Source organism: Carassius auratus, chromosome 23, assembly GCF_003368295.1.
Source record: "Carassius auratus strain Wakin chromosome 23, ASM336829v1, whole genome shotgun sequence".
Taxonomy (NCBI): domain Eukaryota; kingdom Metazoa; phylum Chordata; class Actinopteri; order Cypriniformes; family Cyprinidae; genus Carassius; species Carassius auratus.
Genome location: NC_039265.1, coordinates 3,802,441 through 3,826,883, shown reverse-complemented (window position 1 = coordinate 3,826,883; position 24,443 = coordinate 3,802,441). Strand labels below are relative to the sequence as shown.

The 24,443-nt window shown below is 37.6% G+C and overlaps 3 protein-coding genes and 1 pseudogene across 4 annotated transcripts in view; 1 reads left to right on the top strand and 3 right to left on the bottom strand.

Annotated features, from left to right (window-relative positions):
- lgr6 (leucine-rich repeat containing G protein-coupled receptor 6) overlaps window positions 1-2,467 on the top strand; it is a 73,180-nt gene extending 70,713 nt beyond the window's left edge. Inside the window, exons 17-18 of the mRNA XM_026199275.1 lie at window positions 347-427; window positions 1,041-2,467. Coding sequence (XP_026055060.1) covers window positions 347-427; window positions 1,041-2,290 — 1,331 coding nt within the window. The 3' untranslated portion in view covers window positions 2,291-2,467. The remainder of the gene's footprint in view (window positions 1-346; window positions 428-1,040) is intronic.
- Window positions 2,468-5,368: 2,901 nt separating this feature from the next.
- Window positions 5,369-10,247, bottom strand: LOC113041019 (uncharacterized methyltransferase YdaC). 2 transcript variants are annotated; one of them, XM_026199272.1, is made up of 3 exons: window positions 9,948-10,247; window positions 9,315-9,752; window positions 5,369-6,749 (listed from the first exon to the last, which is right to left on the bottom strand). In XM_026199272.1, exons 2-3 carry the CDS (start codon window positions 9,748-9,750, stop codon window positions 6,553-6,555), a joined length of 633 nt encoding a protein of 210 aa, XP_026055057.1. In that variant the 5' UTR covers window positions 9,751-9,752; window positions 9,948-10,247; the 3' UTR covers window positions 5,369-6,552. The 2 variants fall into 2 exon arrangements, with proteins under 2 accessions (XP_026055057.1, XP_026055056.1); XM_026199271.1 differs by having other exon boundaries at window positions 5,372-6,749; window positions 10,034-10,247.
- A 1,571-nt stretch (window positions 10,248-11,818) lies between these two features.
- LOC113040857 (ubiquitin-conjugating enzyme E2 T-like) lies at window positions 11,819-13,961 on the bottom strand (annotated as a pseudogene).
- Window positions 13,962-22,465: 8,504 nt separating this feature from the next.
- On the bottom strand, window positions 22,466-23,499 carry LOC113041020 (uncharacterized methyltransferase YdaC-like). Its single transcript, XM_026199273.1, has 2 exons — window positions 23,064-23,499; window positions 22,466-22,706 (listed from the first exon to the last, which is right to left on the bottom strand). Exons 1-2 carry the CDS (start codon window positions 23,497-23,499, stop codon window positions 22,510-22,512), a joined length of 633 nt encoding a protein of 210 aa, XP_026055058.1. The 3' UTR covers window positions 22,466-22,509.
- Between the last annotated feature and the right edge of the window lie 944 nt (window positions 23,500-24,443).

Sequence of the window (24,443 nt, the reverse complement as noted above, 5' to 3'; positions counted from 1 at the left end):
ACACTCCATGGGAAATTAGATTAACATTAACAATTCAAGGTCCAAAACATACCATTTGAGTTATCAGAAAATAAGAAAACCATAACGTGAACAAAGCCTGATGATTGATTGCAAGCTGAAGGAGAAATGGAAAGTTGCAACTGAGATGTGAACGGTGTTGAGTGCCACTAAAGCTCTTAGATAAATTAATCTGTTCCAGCAGACTAGATGTCCATAACATGGTGATTTATCTTCTGCCAGACTGAGTGCATCATGTCATCTTGAAGAACACTAAAGACTGTTTCATCATACTGGTGTATAGGAACAAACCAAAGGTGTTTCATGCTTTTCATGTGTTCACTTGCAGATGACCTTGACTTAGAGGAATTCCAGTTAGCTATTGAAGAGTCCAAAGTACAAACCAGCATACAGTGTACCCCCATCCCAGGTAAATTCAACCAGCAGCAGATCTGAACTCAAGCTTCTACATATGCCATCAAGACTATAATGGCATGTTCACATCAAGAACAAACAAACTAAACAACAAGCAATGCTAAAGAAAGAAATATTTGCAAATTGATTTTTTTTATACACTAAAACTATGCATGCTTCTCCAAATCCCCACCTACTTTTAAGTCTAGTGTTATTTGATAAAACTCAAATAACACTTGATAAAACGCTCTGATAAAACTTTGTGTTGCAGTTTCTAGAAACACTTCACATAAAAAAATATACATATGTATACTGTATATATATTATAATTAGATTTTTTGATGGGTCACGGTTCTTAAGTAGTTCATAGGACTAACTAAAGTGTAATTTGATGTATTGAGAAACACACAAGAGAACAAAATATTTTATGCCAAGGAAAATTTGGCCTATAATCTTTCTCAGACAGGGTTTAGGTTAAAACAGGCAATAATTAAATTGGGACATTTAAATACTTTTTATAAACATGTCTTTAAAAAAAAACAATACATAAATGCAGTCTTGGTGTGAATAGGCTTCAAGGTGATGTGTTCTTTCTGTTTAAATTCTGTTTTATCATGTCACCCCTTCAGGTCCATTTAAACCATGCGATAACCTGTTTGACAGTTGGGTGGTACGGCTTGGCATGTGGCTCGTCTCTTTGGTCTCGCTGATGGGAAACAGCCTTCTCCTCATGACAGTCTTTGCATCCCCCAGCTATCTCTCCCCTGTTAAGTTTATCATCGGCACCATCAGTGGTGCCAACCTGCTTACGGGCCTGTGCACTGGCACCCTGGCACTGGTTGATGCCCGGACATTTGGAGAGTTTGCCCTGCATGGCGCTCAATGGGAAATGGGTGCAGGATGCCAAACAACAGGCTTTCTTTCAGTTCTAGCCTCGGAGGGCTCCATACTCTTCCTGACATTGGCTGCAGTGCAGTGCAGCGTGTCCGTGTCGTGTGCTCGAGCCTATGGAAAGTCCCCCTCGCTGGGAAGTGTGCGAGCTGCCGCAGTGGCGTGCTTGGCACTTTCATTGGCAGTTGCCGTTTTGCCGCTAATTGGGGTCGGGGAGTACGGGGCAACCCCGCTCTGCATGCCATCACCACTGCCGGACGGCGAACCTTCCACGTTGGGATTCATGGTCGCTCTGATAATGATGAACTCCCTGTGTTTCCTGGTGATCACCGGAACTTACATCAAACTGTACTGGGACCTGATGAAGGGTGAGTTTGACAGCATTTGGGATTGCGCCATGATCAAGCACGTAGCCTGGCTCATCTTCACCAACTGCCTTCTCTACTGCCCCGTGGCCTTCCTCACCTTCTCCTCTCTTCTGGGACTCTTTCCCGTGAGCGAGGAGGTTGTCAAATCTGTTGTCCTGGTGCTTCTGCCTCTTCCTGCATGCATCAATCCCTTGCTCTACCTTTTCTTCAATCCGCACTTCCGTGAAGATGCACGTCTGCTTTTGAGCAAAGCTCACCTCCATCATGACCGCAACCTGGATTCCTTCGTCTCTGTTGACACGGAGAAAAGCTCCTATGACTCCACTCAAGCCTTGGTGTCCTTTGCCGCTGAATCAGAAGCAGTTTTCGAGAGTTCATCAGCAGCAAACCCAGAGTCAGTCGCCAGGTTTTCTATCCCACCCTCAGTGCCTCTCATCCCATGCCAGATGCAGATGAACCCCTCAACAGAGAGGGATAATGTTGCAGAGAACCTGGTCAGGTCAACACCAGGACTTGTTGTCAAAGAGCAGGAGCACCTTAGGAGCAGTGGACTGGACACTCATAACGGAACCTCCTTCTCTGGAGTCTACCACTCAACGCATCTCTCAACTCATTCTTAAGTCTTCTCCTGAACTATAAAGTTTTTAAAGACCCTTTGAGCATGAGAAGTCGTAAGCCCACATATGAACTGACCCCTAAAACCTTCAGAGCTAATGAACAATGAAATGTGTTTTGGGACTATATATGACCACACTGTCCCAACTGCTACATGGCATTCTTAAACGGAAAAAAAAAAATGAAAGAAAAGAAAAGCCTAATCATATTTTATGGCATATTCTTGTGGGCAATTTAGTAATTTAAGCAAAAATCTTCAAATGCTCAAAAACAAATCTGCATTTATTTTTTGTAACTTGTTTGTGTAATTAGGCTTAAAGGTGTGTTCTGGGTTTAATATCACCTCCATCCATGGAATATTGATGAATTTCACTGAAAGTCATTTCTTTTTTAACAAAAAATATAAAATGAAATCATGCATACATGTACATGTACATACAATGGTAGTCTATGAGGCGAAGTACTGCACCTGCAAAAAATTCTAATTCACAATGCATCTACAAAACACGTCTCACGTCTTATGAGCACTACATTTCATTGTTTTAAACCTGGAACATTCTTTTAATTAGGATATATCACAGGGATGTTTGCGATGTACAAGTAGTTATTCATCTAAATATTTCAATCTGAAAAAAAAATGTCTCAAGTCTTATGTACACAAACTTTTATGCATTCATTTCCAAGTGTGTATATATCAAAGTCTCATTAATTATTTGCAAGTCATCACTTGCTCACCCCTAGATAATAATAAAAAATGATGGGAAGGTAAATACCTATGTATATTGTCAAATAATATTTAGTGTCTTGAAAAACAACAACAAAAACATTATGCCAACAGGTGCTAAAACATACTGCCATAAACATACTTTCTGCAAGTACTGTACATAAAAGGCTTGCTAAACGCTCTGCAAGCTGTTCATGCTGTATATATTTAGCATGCATTGTGACAGTAAAAAACTTGACAGAAGCAAAAATGCACCATAGGAGACATTATGCTTATTCATACCATAATCCACCTGACAGTAATTCTAAGAATGCAAATTTAAAACATATATATATATATATATATATATATATATATATATATATATATATATATATATATATATATATATATATATATATACACACACACACATATATGTGTATATATATATATATATATATATATATATATATATATATATAAATGTATAATCTTTTTTTATTATTATTTTGTAATTTGTAATGCAACACATTTCAAAATAAAACATTGCTTTAAATTCAAGCTTGCATAGCTAAAATCATTTGCATTCATGTATTATATAGCCTATGTTTGAGCTTCACGATGTCAGGATTTTTTTTTTTTGTTTTTTTTTTAAGTCCATAGGATTAAGGTAGAGCAAAACATGAAATATATTGAACATGTTGACGCTATAAACTGAAGATTAAAAATAACTATGAGTGATTTAATTAGGTTGTAATAAAGCTTGGTTGGGAACTTTTACAGATTGTAAACTAGGCTAGCTATTGTATTGTAAAATATAACTACCTCTGATCTAGCATGCTATACCTTTTTATCCTTATTGATTTCTATTCTTTTTTATATTAAATGTATATGAAAATGTAATTTTTATATTGAAATTTTAAGATCTTTGTACAACAGACACTATTCTGGATGTAAATATTTTCATATTTCTGTATACATGTGATAAAGAATGATTTAATAAAGTTATTAGTTTCATAAATGTATGTCTTGAAGACTACTGAACAATTCAGGGAGATATGAATGTAAAAATATATATATCTATATTCAAAGGTACTTCTACATCTTCATCAGCAATAAACATGAAATCCTGTTACAAAATAAAATGAGATCAATATCATTTAGATGTTGTAAGATTTTCTTGGGTTGCTCTGAAGTGCTTCCAGTGCCTCTCTTGTTTTCATATTTTTATGCTTAAGAAAAATCTTTTCATCTGTGTCCACAACACTCATAAAACACAAGAGAGAAGTGAAACATTGAAGAGCACTGGCTCCCCTGTGATGACAGTGTGTGAATTGCTGAACTTTGCTAGACAGGCAGTCATGAAAAGCACACATCTTACCTTGTTCTTCGGGATTCATGGTCAGCAGTCCGTTTCTTGGCCTTCTCTCCTATCTATGTATTGGTTTGATGTGTTTAAAATCTGAGGACTGGAAAGTATGTCAGACAATTCAGTTTTTAAGGAGATATTAAAGCAATAACAGAACACTTAAAAGGAATAGTTCACCCAAAGGAAAAAAAAAATTAAAAAGGTGCATGGTCATTCCTGTGGAAACCGCTCTTTCTAAATCTAAAAGCGCCCCCTGCTGGCCTGGCTGAAAATGAATTTGAATTTTCAATAAGCCTGTCTCCAGAAACGTGTGTTGTTGCTTTCTGCAGCAACTCTGAGCACTTTCTTTCTCACAAATAATTTTTCCTTGCTGAAGCACATTTGTTTCAGTTAATAAGAATAAACTGCCTACATCACCACTCAAAAGGTTGTTTTAAGGTTTTTAAGTTTTTTTTTTTTTTAGAATGATCATCTGCTCACCAAGCCTGCATTGATTTGAGCCAAAATACATCAAAAGCAGCAATATTTTAAAATAATTGTACTTTTTAATAGAACTGCTTTCTATTTGAATATATTTCAAAATGTAATTTATTCCTGTGATCAAAGCTTTATTTTCAGCATCAGTACTCCAGTCATCAGTGTCACATGATCCTTCAGAAATCATTCTAACATGCTTATTCGTAATTAATGATGAAAACTGTTGGGCTGCTTAATATTTTTTTTTTTTTTTTTTTTGGAACCTGTGACACTTTCGTCAGGATCTTTTGAATAAAAAGAACAGCATTTATTTAAAATATAAATCTATTGTAACAATAAACACTACAGTTTTACTGTTTGAGGTCAGTACATTTTTATACTTAAAAATGATTAATAATAAAAAAAATAAAAAAAATAATAATAATAGGCTACTTTATTCAGCAAGGATTTGCTAAATTGATACAAAGTGATAGTAAAGTAAAAATTATAATTATGTAATAATTTTCTCAAACCTGAATGTTTACTTTCTTATATATACACATGTACGCATTAAGTGATTAACTCCAACAATTATTTTATTGTGCAATAATGCAGTTTTTTTTATTATTATGAAAGTCCGTTGCTCACTGACTCTGAGTACACATACAGACAAATCATGGGTCACAGAATGCTCCCGATCAAATTATTTAGGCTAAGCTTCAACATTCACAGACCACTGTCCACTGTTATTTTAACAGAAAAGAAAGAGCTCGTAATCTTGACTTGATAGATTGGAAATAGGAAGTTACTGAAGAAGTGCTCTCGCTCAACACAGTGGAGTAAATCTATTTGTTAACTTTGTGGTTTATTATTTTGAGTCGTATGAGAGGCAGTAACACATGTCCTTCTCACAATACATTGCTTTACTGATCTATAGCTTTTACTGCTCAGAAATATTCACGCAATCATGCAACACGTATCAGAAGATAGCGTGCGCTCACACTCACTGATCTATATATAACTGAACCGTGCTCCTGTCCCGCGCCACTCTCTGCTGCGATGGGTCCTGTGATTGTGCAGGTCTTTAATAGGAAGATGCCTGTTATAATGTTATGATCGAGGCTCTGGACTCCGACTATAACTTGTTTTTCTGTAATTTTCTATAAAAGCTTTGATGTCCTGGCAGTGACAAATAGCTTGTTTTATATTTAATATAATTACATTAATGTTATAAGTTGAGATTTAGGCTACAATAGTTATTTTAACTGCTACCATGTAAAGAGAATACAGCTGTTAAAAGCACTTTATTTAAAGTATTTGCAAACTAAATGTTATTACTCTTTTGTTCATATAGCAGTAGGCCTAATTTTAAATGAAAAAAAAAGTGCAGAATACACTACCTTTGAATGCATTATTAGTTTTGTGCATAACAATTTGATTAATTGTGATTAATCAAAATACAAATTGCATGAAACTAAAATTTTTTAATATATATATATATATATATATATATATATTTCTTTTCTTTTTTTGTGTTTACATTTTTCATAATACCTAATGTTAGTCAAAACAATAGTTTTGCAAGTAATTTTTGTTATTGTTTCAGAAATGTTTGCATCTCATATACTGTAGATACAATATATAAAGTCATTGGCAATATTTACTCTTGTTTGATTTATCTAATTCAGATTCAATCATTAAAGTGAGAAAGGGCATATATTACATCACACAGGAATTCATTTCACAGCAGTGGCAAAAATAGCTTGAAATGTGATGAGTTTCTCTCTTTTATTCTCCATTCGGACATCTGTGAATCCGGAGGACTGCAGTGTTTCCATGTAGACCTCAGGACGCCAGCTCTCCCCGCTAAACATGTTCTTTGAGGCTACTTTCTTAACACTATCAAGCCTGAGAGCTGTGACCATAGTTCCACCTGAGAAACAGAAAATAAATACAAATAATTTGCACATTGTTTTCAATCTTACGGTGGAGTGGGGGGAAAGGCCTCCCTACTGTTTTTCCCCAAATAAGCACAAGATAAAGTTTTAATTGTAACTATGTACTACGTTGATGTTGAGTGATGCAGAAGTTTTCACCTTGAAGCTTACACTGGTGATGGGCCTCAGAGAAAATGGATCTAAAATGATCTAATTTTCAGCAGTAAGAAAAAAGAAATGTTTTAAAACTTGTTTTTTCTCAAACATAGTTTGTGGAGTAAAAACAATGGGCAATTACTGTAGTTACTCTGTTCTGAACATCAAAAGCTTTGTTTTTCCATCAAATGCATTATAACTAGTTGGTTGAATAAAAATATTTGGACTTATATAAAAAAAATTACTTCAAGTCAGCATCGTAGCTTTTAGCTAGCCAGTTAGCATCAGCTAACAACATTTTTTTAGATAGGCTATTATAATTTAGTAATTCAGAATTTTTTATATTATTTTATAGAATTGTATATTATATAGAATTCAGAATTTATTATATTATTTTAAATTTTAAGTTTAAACTGTCTGCACTCTGATTTTGTTGTAAATGTATAAAGTAAATTTCTTTGTGAAACTAACTTTGTACAGGGCTGCCAACTCTCACGCTTTCGGCATGAATCTCACCCGATTGGATCATTCTAAAAGAAGAAAGACACATACACCTAGGATGCTTTGAGGGTATAGAAGATGGACCACCAATTTTCATTCAATTGTTTTTTTTATATCAAATACTGTTATGCCGCTATACAATATATGCACTAGAGCAGGAGCCCAATTCTGTTCCTGGAGGGCCACTGTCCTGCAGAGTATTAAACACACCTGAACCAGCCAATCAAGATCTTATTAGGCATACTAGAAACTTCTAGGCAGGTGTGATGAGGTAAGCTAAATTCTGCAGGACAGTGGCCCTCCAGGATCGACTTTGGACACCCCTGTACCAGCGTGAATGATGGAGAGATTAGGCATCCAACCTTATATGTTAGAGCCTGTATCAGATGAAGATACAGATTTTGAGAGATTTTGCAAGAATGTTTATCGTCTGTGGTATGAACATGATCGCTGCGAGTCACGCTGGTGGAGTGAACGAGGCTTGAAAGAGTTGTACAGTCTCGGCTGTCATAATATAAGCATTTTTGGACTTGTCTTTTCCACTTATTTTAGAGACTTTAGAAAGTTAATGACGGCGCAGTTCAGGGTCATCGATATCTATAAACTACCTTAGTTTCAAAAGATTTGAAATAATTGTGGTTTGTTTTAATTTATGTATTGGCTTTTGTTTGTTTTAATAGCAATATTTGGCAACACTGCATCGATGATTCGGCTGTGGAGGTCCAGCTGGTCTAGAACATGGGCTGGTGTACGCTATGCAAACGCTGGGGTTGTAAAGATTAAAGATCCTGACTGTAATGTCACAGTCTGTATTATGTTGGGATTCACCTCTTTTTCACTGGTCTTTTGCACGCAGGATATGGATGAAACAATGGTTATTTCCATGAAAAGCACTTTTATAATTCAACCATGGCAAAAAAGAAATACAGTTTTGCATTCTATGGCACATTTAAGGCAAACACTGAATTCTTTAAAAGACTTAATTTCTATAAAAAAATAAAAATTAAAATTAACAAAATAATGATCACAAAATAAACACTAAGTGTTTTTCCTTGTAACATTGATCACACATTAGCTTCTAATCAAAAAAGTTTCTATAAGATCTCTATTCCATGCTGTTAAATAATTTCTACTTGACTCTATTTGAGTATCAACTAATGTTTCCTAATTAAGTTTCACTGCAATTATACTGGACAATACATCACATCTATCCAACCCACATATAGGCCTACTTTTACTCATAAATATGTACATTGTGCCCACAGTTGGAGCCTGCATTTTTAATTTGTGATAGGCCTTCATTTAGGTTGAAATGGCCAAATATGCCTCCCTTAAGAAAAATGTGAATTTATTGCTATACACTCATAAAAATAAAGGTGCTTAAAAGGTTCTTCATATAGCGATGCCATAGAAGAACCATTTTTGGTTCCACAAAGAACCATTCAGTCAAAGGTTTTTTAAAGAATTATCTATTTTTTATATATATATAATCTTCTTTCACCACAAAAAAGATATTATGTGAAACAGAAAGGTTCTTCAGATGTTAAAGATTCTTTATGGAACCATTTAGACAAAAAAAAGTTCTTCTGGCATTGTGAAGCACTTTTATGTTAAAAGTGTAAGTGTGAACATATTTAGAAGAGTTAGGAGCATGTACAGGATGGTGATAAATCCTCCATTATTATTAAGAGAAATGAATCGAAACATCTAGGCTAGTTTTTATATAGCACAATATAAAAAATTGTAATGCAATCACAGCCTGCTTGAACTCTCGCTTAAAATATGAAAATGTGAAAGACTAAAAATGTATTTACAAATCAAAATGAACACCGTTCATTTAACCTCAGAACTATTTAGATAGAATAATCTCACAAATGTATATGTTCAGATGTCTATGATCTCACCTGGTTTCATCACTCTGTGGATCGCTCGCGCTCCTGCTTTCAGATCCGGCCAGAAGTAATAACAGTTGCAGTGAAACACCTTGTCAACCGTGTTTTCCTCGATCGGCATTGCCACCAAATCACTGCAATACAGCACAGCCTTTCCTCTGGAGATCTGCTCCTTCATGCGCTTGATGGCCATCTCATGCATGTACTGAGAGTAATCCACACCAAGCAGTTTCCCCTCCGGAGCCGTGAGGAGCTGCGCTGCCGCCTGCAGACCGAAGCCTGGCCCATGACCGAGCTCTAGCACAGTGTCGTTGGGTTGTATGTTGCACAGTTTCACAGCATTCTCCTCCAAAATCTGATTGTTCCATTTAAAGAACTTGCTCACCAACCATCCAGTTAAAGAATACGTGGGGTGACCCAGCTGTTTGCCCACTTTGTTAGCCAGCATTTCTATGCACACAACAAAACAAACGCGGAACTATTAGTTGACCTAAGCAAAAAAGGAACTATTATAAGCAAAACTGCAGACGAAATTAAAGTTAATTTAATACTTTAAAGTTTAGCCTCAGAAGAACTGACAGAAGTGCGTTCAAAATATATTTTTAATACTTCTGAAAAATAGACGTTAAATTTACAACTGCGTACCTAGCTGTGGAATATGAAACAAGGCAAGGTCCAGATACCGTTTTAATTCGGTGTAATGTCATACGGTGCAGGTACTGTAGGCCTACCTTTTAATATAAGTGGGTTAAAGGCTTTCGCTTGATTTGGTTTCGATATAAACTTTCTTCTGGTCGTGACAGTCTTACAACAGAGAGCAACAGCACACTTACGTTTATTTTTATATAACTAAAACAAATGTATAAACATCAAAACCATGAAACGCTTATTGTAGAAGTAGTATAATGTCTGCTCCGACGCGCTATTACTTGCCTTTGCCAAGGGACCGTGTAAAAATTCCACACACTGTGTAAAAACGTAGGAGTCCACTGATTTAAAGTTATAATAATAAATACAGTAATATATTCTAAAGGCCCCCACTGAGGTGATTTATCTACCTCAAATACCTGGAACATCTTTTATTATTTATAAAATCTACCAGAATCAGGCTCCCAAATGGTCCCTTAAATCAAGTATTAAAGGGGTCATTTGAGGTTTTATTTTTTGTAAAGCAATGTGTTTATGCGGTTTAAGGGAGGGGAGGGCGGGGGGGGGGGGGAAGAAAACTTATTTTCCACATAATGTTCATTACATTAATGAATTTAGCAGATGCTTTTATCCAAAGCGACTTACAGTGCATTCAGGCTAACAATTTTTACCTAACATGTCTTCCCTGGGAATTGAACTCACAACCTTTTGCCCTGCTAATGCAATGCTCTACAACTGAGCCACAGGAATTTACATTATTGTTTCTCCTCTATGCCTCCCCCTTTCTGAAACGCATTGATTTTTACAAAGCTCATTGTTCTGGAAAGTGAAGTGTATGCTGATTGGCCAGCTATCCAGTGCATTGTGATTGGCTGAATACCTCAAGTATGTGACAGAAATGTTATGCCCCTCACCACATTGTGATGCTGACTCCCAGCATGAGGAAACAAAACCAATAAAACCCATTACAAACTAAGCATTTGTTGCATCCAGTGGTGGACATAATTTCAGATCATAATGACCTATACTGTCTTTTGCGTTGCATATCATGCTGCGTAAACATAAAACCATGTCTGCATTTGTGATCAGAGAAATGACAAACAACAAACCTATTCTACACTGCTCAAAACTCACGTTTGAATAATCTGTGGAATATTCTTTAAAGGGGTGGTGAAATGCTATTTCATGCATACTGAGTTTTTTACACTGTTAAAGAGTTGGATTCCCATGCTAAACATGGACAAAGTTTCAAAAATTAAGTTGTACATTTGAAGGAGTATTTCTGTTCCAAAAATACTCCTTCCGGTTTGTCACAAGTTTCTGAAAGTTTTTTTCGAGTATGGCTCTGTGTGATGTTGGATGGAGCGGAATTTCCTTATATGGGTCCTAGGTCATGTCTGCCGGAAGAGCGCGCGCTCCCGTATAGCAGACCAGAGAGAGGCTGTGCACAGACAATCACTGATCAGAGCGAAAAAATTAAAATTTTAGTTTGACTCCAGTTTTGTATTTATTCCAGTTTATTTTAAAAGGTTCACATAGGCAAGTATGGATTCAAATTCATATACAAAGTAAATGAGCTGCACATGCCCTAGAGGCATTTCAAAGATGGCTGCCGAATAACACGACTTGCCTTTAAAGCGACTTTGTTGTTATCTGACTTGGAATAGCATACCTCAGAATGTGGCAACTGACCAATCAGATTGAGTATTCCACAGAGCAGTGTAATAGTTATATAATGTAAATGTGAGGCAATTTTAAATATATTTTATTACATTCATGTAACCAGCTGTAAACAAGAAACTAACAGAGCAAAGAACAGAAATGATTTGTATAACAAACTTAAAATCAGTCATTTGTAAAACATAAGCCTACTGCATGCATACTTTCTTGGTTTGCTAAATTCTCCTGTGCAATAAGAGCCTCTCTCTTGTGTGCAGTTTTCTTATTTTTAATCTCAGGAGTCTTTTCTTCTGTCTCCACACAACCCTTCAAACAAAAGAGAGAAGAGAAACAGTGCCATCAGAGTGAAGCGATGAACGAACACTGGCTCCCTTTAGTGTCTGATGTATGTAATGTCAATCTATGAACTGTTGGACTTTGCTATTGCTACAGTTTAAATATATGACAGTCCAGAAAAGCATGCATTTTACCTTGTTCTTCTGGATTGGGTGTTCAGCCATCCATCTCTTTGCTTTCTCTTGATATAGTGGTTTGTTGTATTTAAATTCCGAGAATGGAAAGTATGTCAGCTTGTTCATTTTCAAGAGTAATGTTGAGTAAGAGCAATAACAACGAAAACGTATTTCTGCCACTGAATAAAAGAGAAAAGGTAACTGGTACTTTTTTATTTTGCAATTATGGCTTTATTTCTCACAATTTCAAGTCTATATTATGAAATTCTGAGTAAAAATTAAGATTAAAGTTAAATTGCAATTGCGAGAAGAAAGCCTATTTAATACGCATAATTGTTTTCTCACAATTGAGTTTATATTATGCAAATGTGAGAAAAAAATGTCTGAATTGTGAGATAAGAAGTTACAATTAACTTTTTTTTATTTTTTATTCAGTGGCAGAAACAGTTTTCCATAATTGAGAGTCAGAAGTGTGAAAGTGGTACAAAATGAAATCATTTTTTGAACAAACAGCTAATCCCAAACCCAATTTAAGCCTCTGTTTCAGCCAATGTAATTACGGGCTATATCTCACTATATCTCACTATATCACTATAGACTCACTATATCAACCATGAGTGGGTCGTCTGGGTTTGCTTCAGCCATCATTAACTGTATGGAGGTAAGCACAGAAATGTTGAGCCAATGGACTCCAAGCTCCCTTTGAAACAAAATGCATATGAATATCAACATGTAACAGCTGACTATCACAACACATATGTGACCCTGGACCACTAAGTGTACATTTTTCCAAACTGAGATTTATACATCATCTGAAAGCTGAATAAATCTGGAATCTGAGGGTGCAAAAAAAAATCTAAATGCTGAGAAAATCTCCTTTAAAGTTGTGTAAATACATTCTTAGCAATGTATATTACTAATAAAAAATGTAGTTTTGATATAATTAGAATAGGAAATCTACAACATATCTTCATGGAAATTGATCTTTAATTAATATCCTAATGATGTTTGGCATAAAAGAAAAATAGATAATTTTGACCCATATAATGTTTGTTTAGCTATTGCTAAAAATATACCCCATGTGACTTAAGACTGTTTTGGTGGTCCAGGGTCACAAATGCATGCCATACTTCAAAAACAAAAATGATAATAAATTATATTTTGCAGAAAGAAAATGAATCCCATATTTATAGATTTTTTTTTTTTTTTTTTTTTTTTTCAGCTTCATAGCATCAAGACAAATGCATCATGCATTATACATTTTTGGGTGATAGATGGGTGTCAGGAAATGTATCTTTGGAGGCTCAAATGGATACCTTCAAGTATTAAAATTATAGTTCTAACAAAAATTTAAATTTGCTGTAAATGTAGTAAGGTTTTCAAGTTGTGGATTAGTTTGTTTATTCAATTTGGAGAAATGTATCATTACAAGAAAACCATCAAGAAATTTAAACTTCAAAACACTTATTCTGGTCTAAATACGAGTCCATAATCCATAATAACGCTTTCTACAGTGAAAAAAATAAATAAAAAATAATCCCCTGTTGTCCTCTCACACCAAAATCCACCAACATATTTGATTTGGACTGTTTTTGTGTTGTAAACGGTTCTTGATCTGTGCATATTTTATTTTTTTTTCACTGGAGAAATTATACATTTCTCCAAATCTGTTCTGATGAAGAGACAAACTACATCTTGAATTGCCTGAGGGTGACTACATTTTTTAATGTATTTTTGACTGAACTATTTCTTTAAGAATACGAAAAATCAATTTATTAAAACAGCACAGTGATGTTGAGATCATGTAATAGTCTCACCTCTCAGGTCTGTTGATTTCCAGAGTGAAAATGGCTCTTTCATGGAGTGTTTGCACCTCCATCAATCTCTATATCAAACACAAGCACAATGCAGAAGACGCGTTCTGTAAGTAGTAAATATTAAGGGCCGTACACACCGGGATGAATATCAGCGCGCGTTATTCGCCAGCATCATGCAACAGCTGATGTATTTTTAATTTGACCGAAGACTGTACAGCTGGGGACAATCTCCTAAGTGCTAGTATCAAGCCAAGAGCAAACAAGTAATTTTCATCATTTCATTGCTCTCTGCACTCCTCTTTCTCTCTTCTGTGTTCCTCTTTCTCACTTTCCCTGGCTTCTTTGAATAAGAGGTACCGGTCCAAGAAGTTTGTTGTCTCTGGCCGTTTTCTTTTGTTCACAGTAGACCTTGTCACAGTTGGGCTGGAGAAGGATGATCCTGGAGACGTGCTTGCTGGTGCTTCTTCACTGTCAACCACTTGGTCAACCCCTTCATCCATATTTTCGGGATAAATATTGCGGTGAACACTGTAAAGACAAATTCAGTTTACATCAGAAACAATAACTCACACTGCGGGCCATGCCACACTTCATACCCATCTTGACAAAATAATCCAGAGCTTAATGTTTAATTACTAATTTAGTTTAGATTCATACTAATTTTAATGTACCATATGTCTGGCAACAAAATTTCAGCAGAGGTTACCTATACACAGAACATAAACTAATATATTGAACTAGAGGTGTGATCACATGGTGAACAGGGAACATGCAATGATATCATGTTAATCAATGTTTAAAGGGTTAGTTTGCCCAAAAATGAAAATTATGTAATTAATAACTCACCCTTATGGTGTTCCAAACATCGAAGGCCTCCTTTTATCTTCGGAACACAGTTTAAGATATTTTAGATTTAGTCCGAGAGCTCTCAGTCCCTCCATTGAAGCTGTGTGTACGGTCTACTGTCCATGTACAGAAAGGTAAGAAAAACATCATCAAAGTAGTCCATGTGACATCAGAGGGTCCGTTGGAATTTTTTGAAGCATCGAAAATACATTTTGGTTCAAAAATAGCAAAAACAACGACTTTATTCAGCATAGTCTTCTCTTCCGTGTCTGTGTGAGAGGGATTGCGGTTTTCCGGATTTCCGGTTCGCGAACGAATCATTCAGTTCACTAAATTGAACTGAATCGTTTTAAACGGTTCGCATCTCTAATACGCATTAATCCACAATTGACTTAAGCTGTTAACTTTTTTAATGTGGCTGACACTCCCTCTGAGTTCAAACAAACCAATATTCCGGAGTAATTCATTTACTCAAACAGTACACTGACTGAACTGCTGTGATGAACACCGAGACGAGCCAGATAACGAACAATAGACTGACTCGTTCACGAGTGAAGAACCGTTTCTGTCAGACGCGTCCGATTCGTGAACCGAGGAGCTGATGATACTGCGCATGTGTGATCCAGCGTGAAGCAGACCGACACACAGAGCGTCTGAACTGATTTTGGTGATTGATTCTGAACTGATTGCGTGCTAATGTTATGGGTGCGGGTAAACCGAAGGCTTGAATCAAGGGCAATCATCGCCAATGACGCCATTACGTCGAGCGCAAAAGAACTGGTGAACCGTTTTCTTCAACCGGTTTATTGAATCGAACTGTCCGAAAGAACTACTGGTGATCCGAACACCGATGCAACCGGTTCTTCACTTGTGAATGAGTCAGTCTATTGTTCGTTATCTGGCTCGGCTAGGTGTTCATCACAGCAGTTTCAATTACTCCGGGATATTGGTTTGTTTGAACTCAGAGGGAGTGTCAGCCACATTAAAAAAGTTAACATCTTAAGTCATTTGTGGATTAATCCGTATTAGAGATGCGAACCGTTTAAAACGATTCAGTTCGATTTGGTGAACTGAATGATTCGTTCGCAAACCGGAAATCCAGCTGCTTTGATTTGAACTCTCTCTCACACAAAAACGGAAGAGAAGACAATGCTGAATAAAGTCGTTGTTTTTGCCATTTTTGGACCAAAATGTAATTCCAACGGACCCTCTGATGTAACATGGACTACTTTGATTATGTTTTTCTTGCCTTTCTGGACATGGACAGTATACCGTACACACAGCTTCAATGGAGGGACTGAGAGCTCTCGGACTAAATCTAAAATATCTTAAACTGTGTTCCGAAGATAAAAGGAGGCCTTACATGTTTGGAACAGCATATGGGTGAGTTATTAATGACATAATTTTCATTTTTGGGCGAACTAACCCTTTAATGTCAATGCATTATAGTAGAGCTCACACAGCTATGTATTGTAATGTTCTAATGGTAATACCTTCGAAATTCAGTTGATGTTGCAAGGAACTCCATGACCTTCATAAATTTCCATGGCTTCTTGTTTTTAGCAGCCTGTCCACTTCGGCAATCATCTTCGCGCTTTTTTCTTGTATATGTATCTTGCAGGCTTTTCCATTTCTGTTTTACCTCCTCCACTACTGCACACAAACGATGGCGATTGTCAAACGTTTGTAGGAAAAAGTTACAAGCCTATGTACATGAAAGACAATTAAGTGAATACCACTGCATAATGTGCAATACCACTCCATAATAGTTCTCTTTTATCAAGATTTTTGTAATCGCTGTCGCGTTTGGCATACCGTTCTTTATGTTCCGACACCTACGAGACCAGCAGCTCTCCATTCATCTTGCCTTGCATCTCTCTCATCATATTTCTTCCCGGCAGTGTAGACACTACTTGGTTTATATCTTCTTCGCCGTTACGTATGTGTGCTCGGCAAGACCGTTTTGTGTTTGAGCGCCACCAAGTTGTGTTTTACTGTAACTTCAGAAGCACCAGACACGTGAGCAAATCGCCAATCTCATTGGTCGTATAGTTTTTGACGCCGTGCGTCAAACCAAAAAAACGAACCCGAGGCGTTTTTGAAAAAAATACGCTTTTACGCGTGCCGTTTTTCGCGTCGGTGTGCGCACTCACATTGGCGCCCTTTGTTAGTCACAAGGCGTTAAACGTCGGCGAATATCATGCATGAAATAAGTCCCGGTGTGAACAGGTCTTTAGATTGTGATATTGTGTCAGTATTAAATCAGCTAGACAGAGTTTCTTCTCAAATCTTATAAACATTAACTTATACAACACTCTGACAACCCCAACCACCAAGTCAGATTCCCAGTGAAATGCTCTCTGACAGCAAATGCAATGAGTTTGCTTCCTTCTTTTCTGAGAAGATCATCAATATCAGGAAGGTGATTAGCACATCCTCAAGTAATGCAGAGGTCAGACAGATTTGGCCGCAGTATCAAAAATATACTTGTGATGAGTGAGGAGGGGCCGAGAGCCGTGGGAACGGAGCGAAACCAGTGGAGTGATTGCGAAATGAGTGACACCTGCTCCACTCACCGGTCTCGAGTCCCACGGAGGAGATCGAAAGGAGACAAAAGAGGAACAATGACATTGAAGGACGAGAGAGGACCAGACCTGGGTTTTATTTTGTGTTTGGTTTTTATTTGTGCACAACAGTTGTCCACGAGGGGCTGTCATGCTGTTTTGTTTTTATTTTGTTATTACAGTTTAATTTGAATGTTTGCCGGCTTCCACTTCCTCCTTCCCGTGATTGTGAAGATTGTATACAATTACAGTGGTGCCTAAACCCAGGAAGAAGGAGGAATGCGCTGCTGAAGATCCCTCACCTCTGAGGTGAATCTGCGGTGCCATCGAGCAGGGCATAGCTGTCTGCCACCGTGGACGCTCAAGGCTGTGGGCTGGAGTGTGTTGCCAGGGATGGACGAACTTGAAGCCGGCCATCCGTGATGTGGAGGGGCGGCTGCCTTCTGTGAGGAAGCAGAGGAGTCTGCGCCATTCGCCAGGGGGCCGGAACTTGCTGCAATCCACGAAGAAATCGGGAGGAGCAGGAAACGGGGGACTCCAGCCTGCTGCCTGAAACCTGAGGAGCCGTCACCATCTACCGGGCGGTGGAGGAGTGTCGTGCCGTCCACGGCCTGCGAGGGGTGATGCGTGTATGTGACGAGAGGGGCAGGGCTGAGAGCCATGGGAACGGAGCAAGGCCAGTTGATTGATTGGGAAATGAGCGACACCTGCTCCACTCACCGTTCTCAAGTCCCACGGAGGGGATCGGAAGGATACAAAAGAGGAGCGACGACAGTGAAGGATGAGAGAGGACCGGCCTGGATTTTATTTTGTGTTTGGTTTTTATTTGTGCATGCAGTCATCCACAAGGGGCTGTCACTGTCATGTGGGGGGTTTGGATGAACTCAACTGCAGACAGGAAGTACAACACAACGGTTTATTGAAGACAAAAACGGGAAAACAAAACCCACGAGGGGGAAAACAATGACTAGGGCAGAGACTAAATAACTAAACAAGACTGGGTTGACAAGATAAACAAAGACTCTAAACACTAGAACACTAACTACAAACAAAAACTCACGGGTAATACAATGACTTCTTCAAGGGGTAACAATGATACAAAATCTCACTAGGTAACAATCACAGGAACCATGTAGAAACAATCACAATATAGAAACAATGAACCGAACAAGACTGAGCACACTAGGGGATATAAATAAGAAGACTAATCAAGACACAACAGGTGGCACAGGTAAGGCAATTACAACAAAACGAGTATAACAAGGGGGGCGGGCCAAGGGAACGAGACAACACAAGCACATGGCCCAAAGACAAGGCCATGTGCTTTTACACAAAACACGGGTCTGTCATGATCCTGCCTCAAGACTAGAGGAAAGTCAGGACATGAAGGCAGAATCATGACAGTCACACTGTTTTGTGTTTATTTTATTATTGAAGTTTGATTTTGAACACCAGTTCCCGCCTCCTTCTTCCCATGATAATGGAGTTTTTATACCGTTAAACCGAGGGCCATCCAGTGCCGCCGCCAGGCAACGCAGAAGAGTCCACACAACTGGTGAAGGGCTGAGTGACAGTGTGTCTGGGAACCAGGCCTGGATTTTATTTTGTGTTTTAGTTTTGTTTGTGTTTATTTTATTATTCAAAGTTTCATTGTCCGCTGGTTCCCGCCTCCTTCTTCCCGTGATTGTGAAGATTGTATACCATTACAATACTATGTCTATTTTGAAGCAATTTATAGCAAAAGTTTGGAAGAAATAATGCAGCACCTGAAATCGTCAACCTGCTATTTTGATACACTTCCCACATATTTTTTTTTAAAAGTGTGCTTAACTGTTAGAAGCCTATCTCATGTAGTGAATGCCTCACTTCTTTCTGGGACATTTCCAAACTCCTTGAAAACTGTTGTTTAACCCCTCCTGAAAAAGAGCAATCTTGATAACACCATTTTGAGCAATTATAGACTAATATCAAATATTCAAAATTCTAGAAAAGGTAGTTTTTAATCAGTTGAACATGTACCTAAACTTAAATGGATACCTGGACAATTTTCAATCTGGTTTCCGACCGCATCACAGCACAGGGACAGCACTCATTAATATAATAAATGATATTTGCTTAAATTCTGATTCTGGCAAAATATCAGTGCTGCGTTAGACACTGTCGATCATAACATACTTCTACAGAGACTGGAAAACTGTGTCAGGCTTAGTATAGTATACAACTTAGTATAGAAGAGCATACGTCTAAGTGGACTTCCATAACATGCAGAGTCCCAGAAGGCTCAATTCTTGCACCTCTCTTGTTTAGCCTGTACAGTATTGTTCAAAATAATAGCAGTACAATGTGACTAACCAGAATAATCAAGGTTTTTCGTATATTTTTTTATTGCTACGTGGCAAACAAGTTACCAGTAGGTTCAGTAGATTCTCAGAAAACAAATGAGACCCAGCATTCATGATATGCACGCTCTTAAGGCTGTGCAATTGGGCAATTAGTTGAATTAGTTGAAAGGGATGTGTTCAAAAAAATAGCAGTGTGGCATTCAATCACTGAGGTCATCAATTTTGTGAAGAAACAGGTGTGAATCAGGTGGCCCCTATTTAAGGATGAAGCCAACACTTGTTGAACATGCATTTGAAAGCTGAGGAAAATGGGTCGTTAAAGACATTGTTCAGAAGAACAGCGTACTTTGATTAAAAAGTTGATTAGAGAGGGGAAAACCTATAAAGAGGTGCAAAAAATGATAGGCTGTTCAGCTAAAATGATCTCCAATGCCTTAAAATGGAGAGCAAAACCAGAGAGACGTGGAAGAAAACGGAAGACAACCATCAAAATGGATAGAAGAATAACCAGAATGGCAAAGGCTCAGCCAATGATCACCTCCAGGATGATCAAAGACAGTCTGCAGTTACCTGTAAGTACTGTGACAGTTAGAAGACGTCTGTGTGAAGCTAATCTATTTTCAAGAATCCCCCGCAAAGTCCCTCTGTTAAAAAAAAGGCATGTGCAGAAGAGGTTACAATTTGCCAAAGAACACATCAACTGGCCTAAAGAGAAATGGAGGAACATTTTGTGGACTGATGAGAGTAAAATTGTTCTTTTTGGGTCCAAGGGCCACAGGCAGTTTGTGAGACGACCCCCAAACTCTGAATTCAAGCCACAGTACACAGTGAAGACAGTGAAGCATGGAGGTGCAAGCATCATGATATGGGCATGTTTCTCCTACTATGGTGTAACTTGGGCCTATTTATCGCATACCAGGGATCATGGATCAGTTTGCATATGTTAAAATACTTGAAGAGGTCATGTTGCCCTATGCTGAAGAGGACATGCCCTTGAAATCGTTGTTTCAACAAGACAATGACCCAAAACACACTAGTAAACGGGCAAAGTCTTGGTTCCAAACCAACAAAATTAATGTTATGGAGTGGCCAGCCCAATCTCCAGACCTTAATCCAATTGAGAACTTGTGGGGTGATATCAAAAATGCTGTTTCTGAAGCAAAACCAAGAAATGTGAATGAATTGTGGAATGTTGTTAAAGAATCATGGAGTGGAATAACAGCTGAGAGGTGCCACAAGTTGGTTGACTCCATGCCACACAGATGTCAAGCAGTTTTAAAAAACTGTGGTCATACAACTAAATATTAGTTTAGTGATTCACAGGATTGCTAAATCCCAGAAAAAAAAAATGTTTGTACAAAATAGTTTTGAGTTTGTACAGTCAAAGGTAGACACTGCTATTTTTTTGAACACACCCCTTCAACTATTTGCCCAATTGCACAGCCTTAAGAGCGTGCATATCATGAATGCTGGGTCTTGTTTGTTTTCTGACAATCTACTGAACCTACTGGTAACTTGTTTGCCACGTAGCAATAAAAAATATACTAAAAACCTTGATTATTCTGGTTAGTCACATTGTACTGCTATTATTTTGAACAATACTGTATATGCTCCCACTAAGTCAAATAATGAGAAAGAAACAAATTGCTTATCACAGCTATGCTGATGATACCCAGATTTACCTAGCCTTATCGCCAAATGACTACAGCCCCATTGACTCCCTCTGCCAATGTATTGATGAAATTAATAGTTGAATGTGCCAGAACGTTCTTCAAGGAAAAAACTGATGATGTTTTCAAGGTGAATGCATACCTTGACTCTGGGGGTCAACTAAACTACTAAAAATCAACTAAAAATCAAGTCAGGAATCTCGAGACATACCTTAGTTTCAGTAGTCATGTCAAAGCAGCATACTATCATTTTTAAAAACATTGCAAGAATTAGATGTTTTGTTTCCAGTCAAGATTTGGAGAAACTTGTTCATGGCTTTATTACCAGCAGGGTGGACTTTTGTAATGGTCTCCTCACTGGCATTCCCAAAAAGACCATTAGACAGCTGCAGCTCATCCAGAACGCTGCTGCCAGGATACTGACTAGAACCAGAAAATCTGAGCATATCACACCAGTCCTCATGTCCTTACACTGGCTTCCAGTTACATTTAGGATTGATTTTAAAGTACTTTTACTCGTTTATAAATCACTTAATAGCCTAGGACCGAAATACATTGCAGATATGCTCACCAATTATAAGACCGTTAGAAATACCAAAGGTTCACACAAAACAAGGGGAGTCCACTTTTTTACTATGCCACTTGCAGTTGGAATCAACTTCCAGAAGAGATGTGCTAAAACATTAGCCACTTTTAAATCTAGACTTAAATCTCATCTGTTTAGCTGTACATTTATTGAATGAGCACTGTGTGATGTCCGAACTGTATTTTACGAATTCACTGTAATTATGTAAAATCATTTTCTAATTTTAACTGTTTTAAAATCATTTTTAATCAATGTTTAAATCATTTTCACATTTTTAACTTACTATTGTAAGTTTTTTTTCATGCTTATTTAACTTTCTTTTATGCAAAGCACTTTGAATTACCATTGTGTATGAAATGTGCTATACAAATAAACTTTCTGTGTAAGGTTTCTAGGATACATTATTTTACTGAATTTTGGTTAATTTGTGTTGGATGTGAAAAGTAAACATGTTCTCTAAAACAAACTTATCCATGCATATAATGTAAATCACTAGCAACACTCATTTTGGATTCATTTTATTTCAATCCTGAATTCAACACAATCCTAAGAAAGTGTAAGGGTACATAGTGTATTGCACATCAGTACATTACACAGGAATTTTATTTCACAGCAGTTGCAAAAATAGCTTGAAGTGTGGTGAGTTTCTCTCTTTTATTCTCCATTCGGACATCTGTGAATCCAGCGGACTGAAGTGCCTCCATGTAGACATCAGGACGCCATTTGTCTCCAGTAAGCACTTTCAATTTAGCAGCTTTGATGACACTGTCTAGTCTGAGAGTTGTAACCATATTTCCACCTACAAGGGCAGAAAATAATAATTTCCAATGTTAAAATAAAGAAGACTAGTAATCTGAGACCACGTTGTATGGATATTTTTTTTTTAATGCAATTCAGATCCCTAATAATCTAATTCCAATTCATAATTTTCCTCAAATTATTATGCTGATGATAAGTTAAAATTAAATAAATAAATAAAAAAAGAATGCATGAACCCACTGCCAACAACACTGGATGATGTTCATTTGTCCAAAAAATAAATAGATACATGCATATTTGACAGTAAAATTTATTTTACGTTTCCCCGTCCTAAATACAATATCATAAATGTTGGTTGGGACATTTTGTTGAATCGCTCAAGTTCTCGAGATCTCACCTGGTTTCATCACTCTGTGAATCGCTCGCGCTCCTGCTTTCAGATCCGGCCAGAAGTAATAACAGTTGCAGTGAAACACCTTGTCAACCGTGTTTTCCTCGATCGGCATTGCCACCAAATCACTGCAATACAGCACAGCCTTTCCTCTGGAGATCTGCTCCTTCATGCGCTGACTGGCCATCTCATGCATGTACTGAGAGTAATCCACACCAAGCAGTTTCCCCTCCGGAGCCGTGAGGAGCTGCGCTGCCGCCTGCAGACCGAAGCCTGGCCCGTGACCGAGCTCCAGCACAGTGTCGTTGGGTTGTATGTTGCACAGTTTCACAGCATTCTCCTCCAAAATCTGATTGTGCCATTTAAAGAACTTGCTCACCAACCATCCAGTTAAAGAATACGTGGGGTGACGCAGCTGTTTGCCCACTTTGTTAGCCAGCATTTCTATGCTGAAAAAAGTATGTATTTATGTATGTAGGGCCCTAAATATGTTGGAATTCAGAATGTGCATTCAGTATATATTCAGAAGTACAAAAAGGGGGGTGGAGATTTAGGAAGCCCAAGGAACTGTAGACATATAGTGAAAAACTGCCCTTTGGATGTATGTCAAGCTATGTGTATGTGTGTGTGTGTGTGTGTGTGTGTGTGTGTGTGTGTTCTTGTTTTTGTGAAATATCAGGACACAACTCTGTATAATGACATGGGTATGACACAGGTATTACAAGGAGAGGGTGACTTAGGAGGACATAACCCATGTCCCCATTTTTCAAAACGATTATAAATCATACAGAATGAGTTTTTTTTTTTTTTGATAAAGTAAAAATGCACAAAGTTTCCTGTGAGGGTTAGGTTTAGGTGTAGGGCAATAGAATATACAGTTTGTACAGTATAAAAACCATTATGCCTATGGGATGTCCCCACTTTTCACAAAAACGTGTGTGTGTGTGTGTGTGTGTGTGTGTGTGTGTGAGAGAGAGAGAGAGACATATAGATAGAGAGAGAGAGAGCAAATTTCTGCTTATAAATGTTTGTTTTTTTTTCTGTTGTAAGTGTTTGTTGAACATTTTAGGTTTAGGAAGCCCCTATGTAGGGGAGTGGGAGGGGGATAAAGCAAGCAGCCTGAAACAAAAGCAAGAGTACCCTCAGTTGAAACTGTAATAACAGTATTACTGGCGAAACAGATTTAGCAACCTTTTCAAGGTTCCAAGCTCTAAAAAGTGTGTTTTCTAAATGAATCATGCGTGAATTACTCATTTTGACAAACAATTGTCTATATAAAATAATGTACATTGGTAGACGGCTTTAGACTGATTATTACTGAAATTTGTGATATTGCGATGGACGGAAGAGACAGCTGTTTTGTGAGAAAATAAGTGGTCTTTGCAC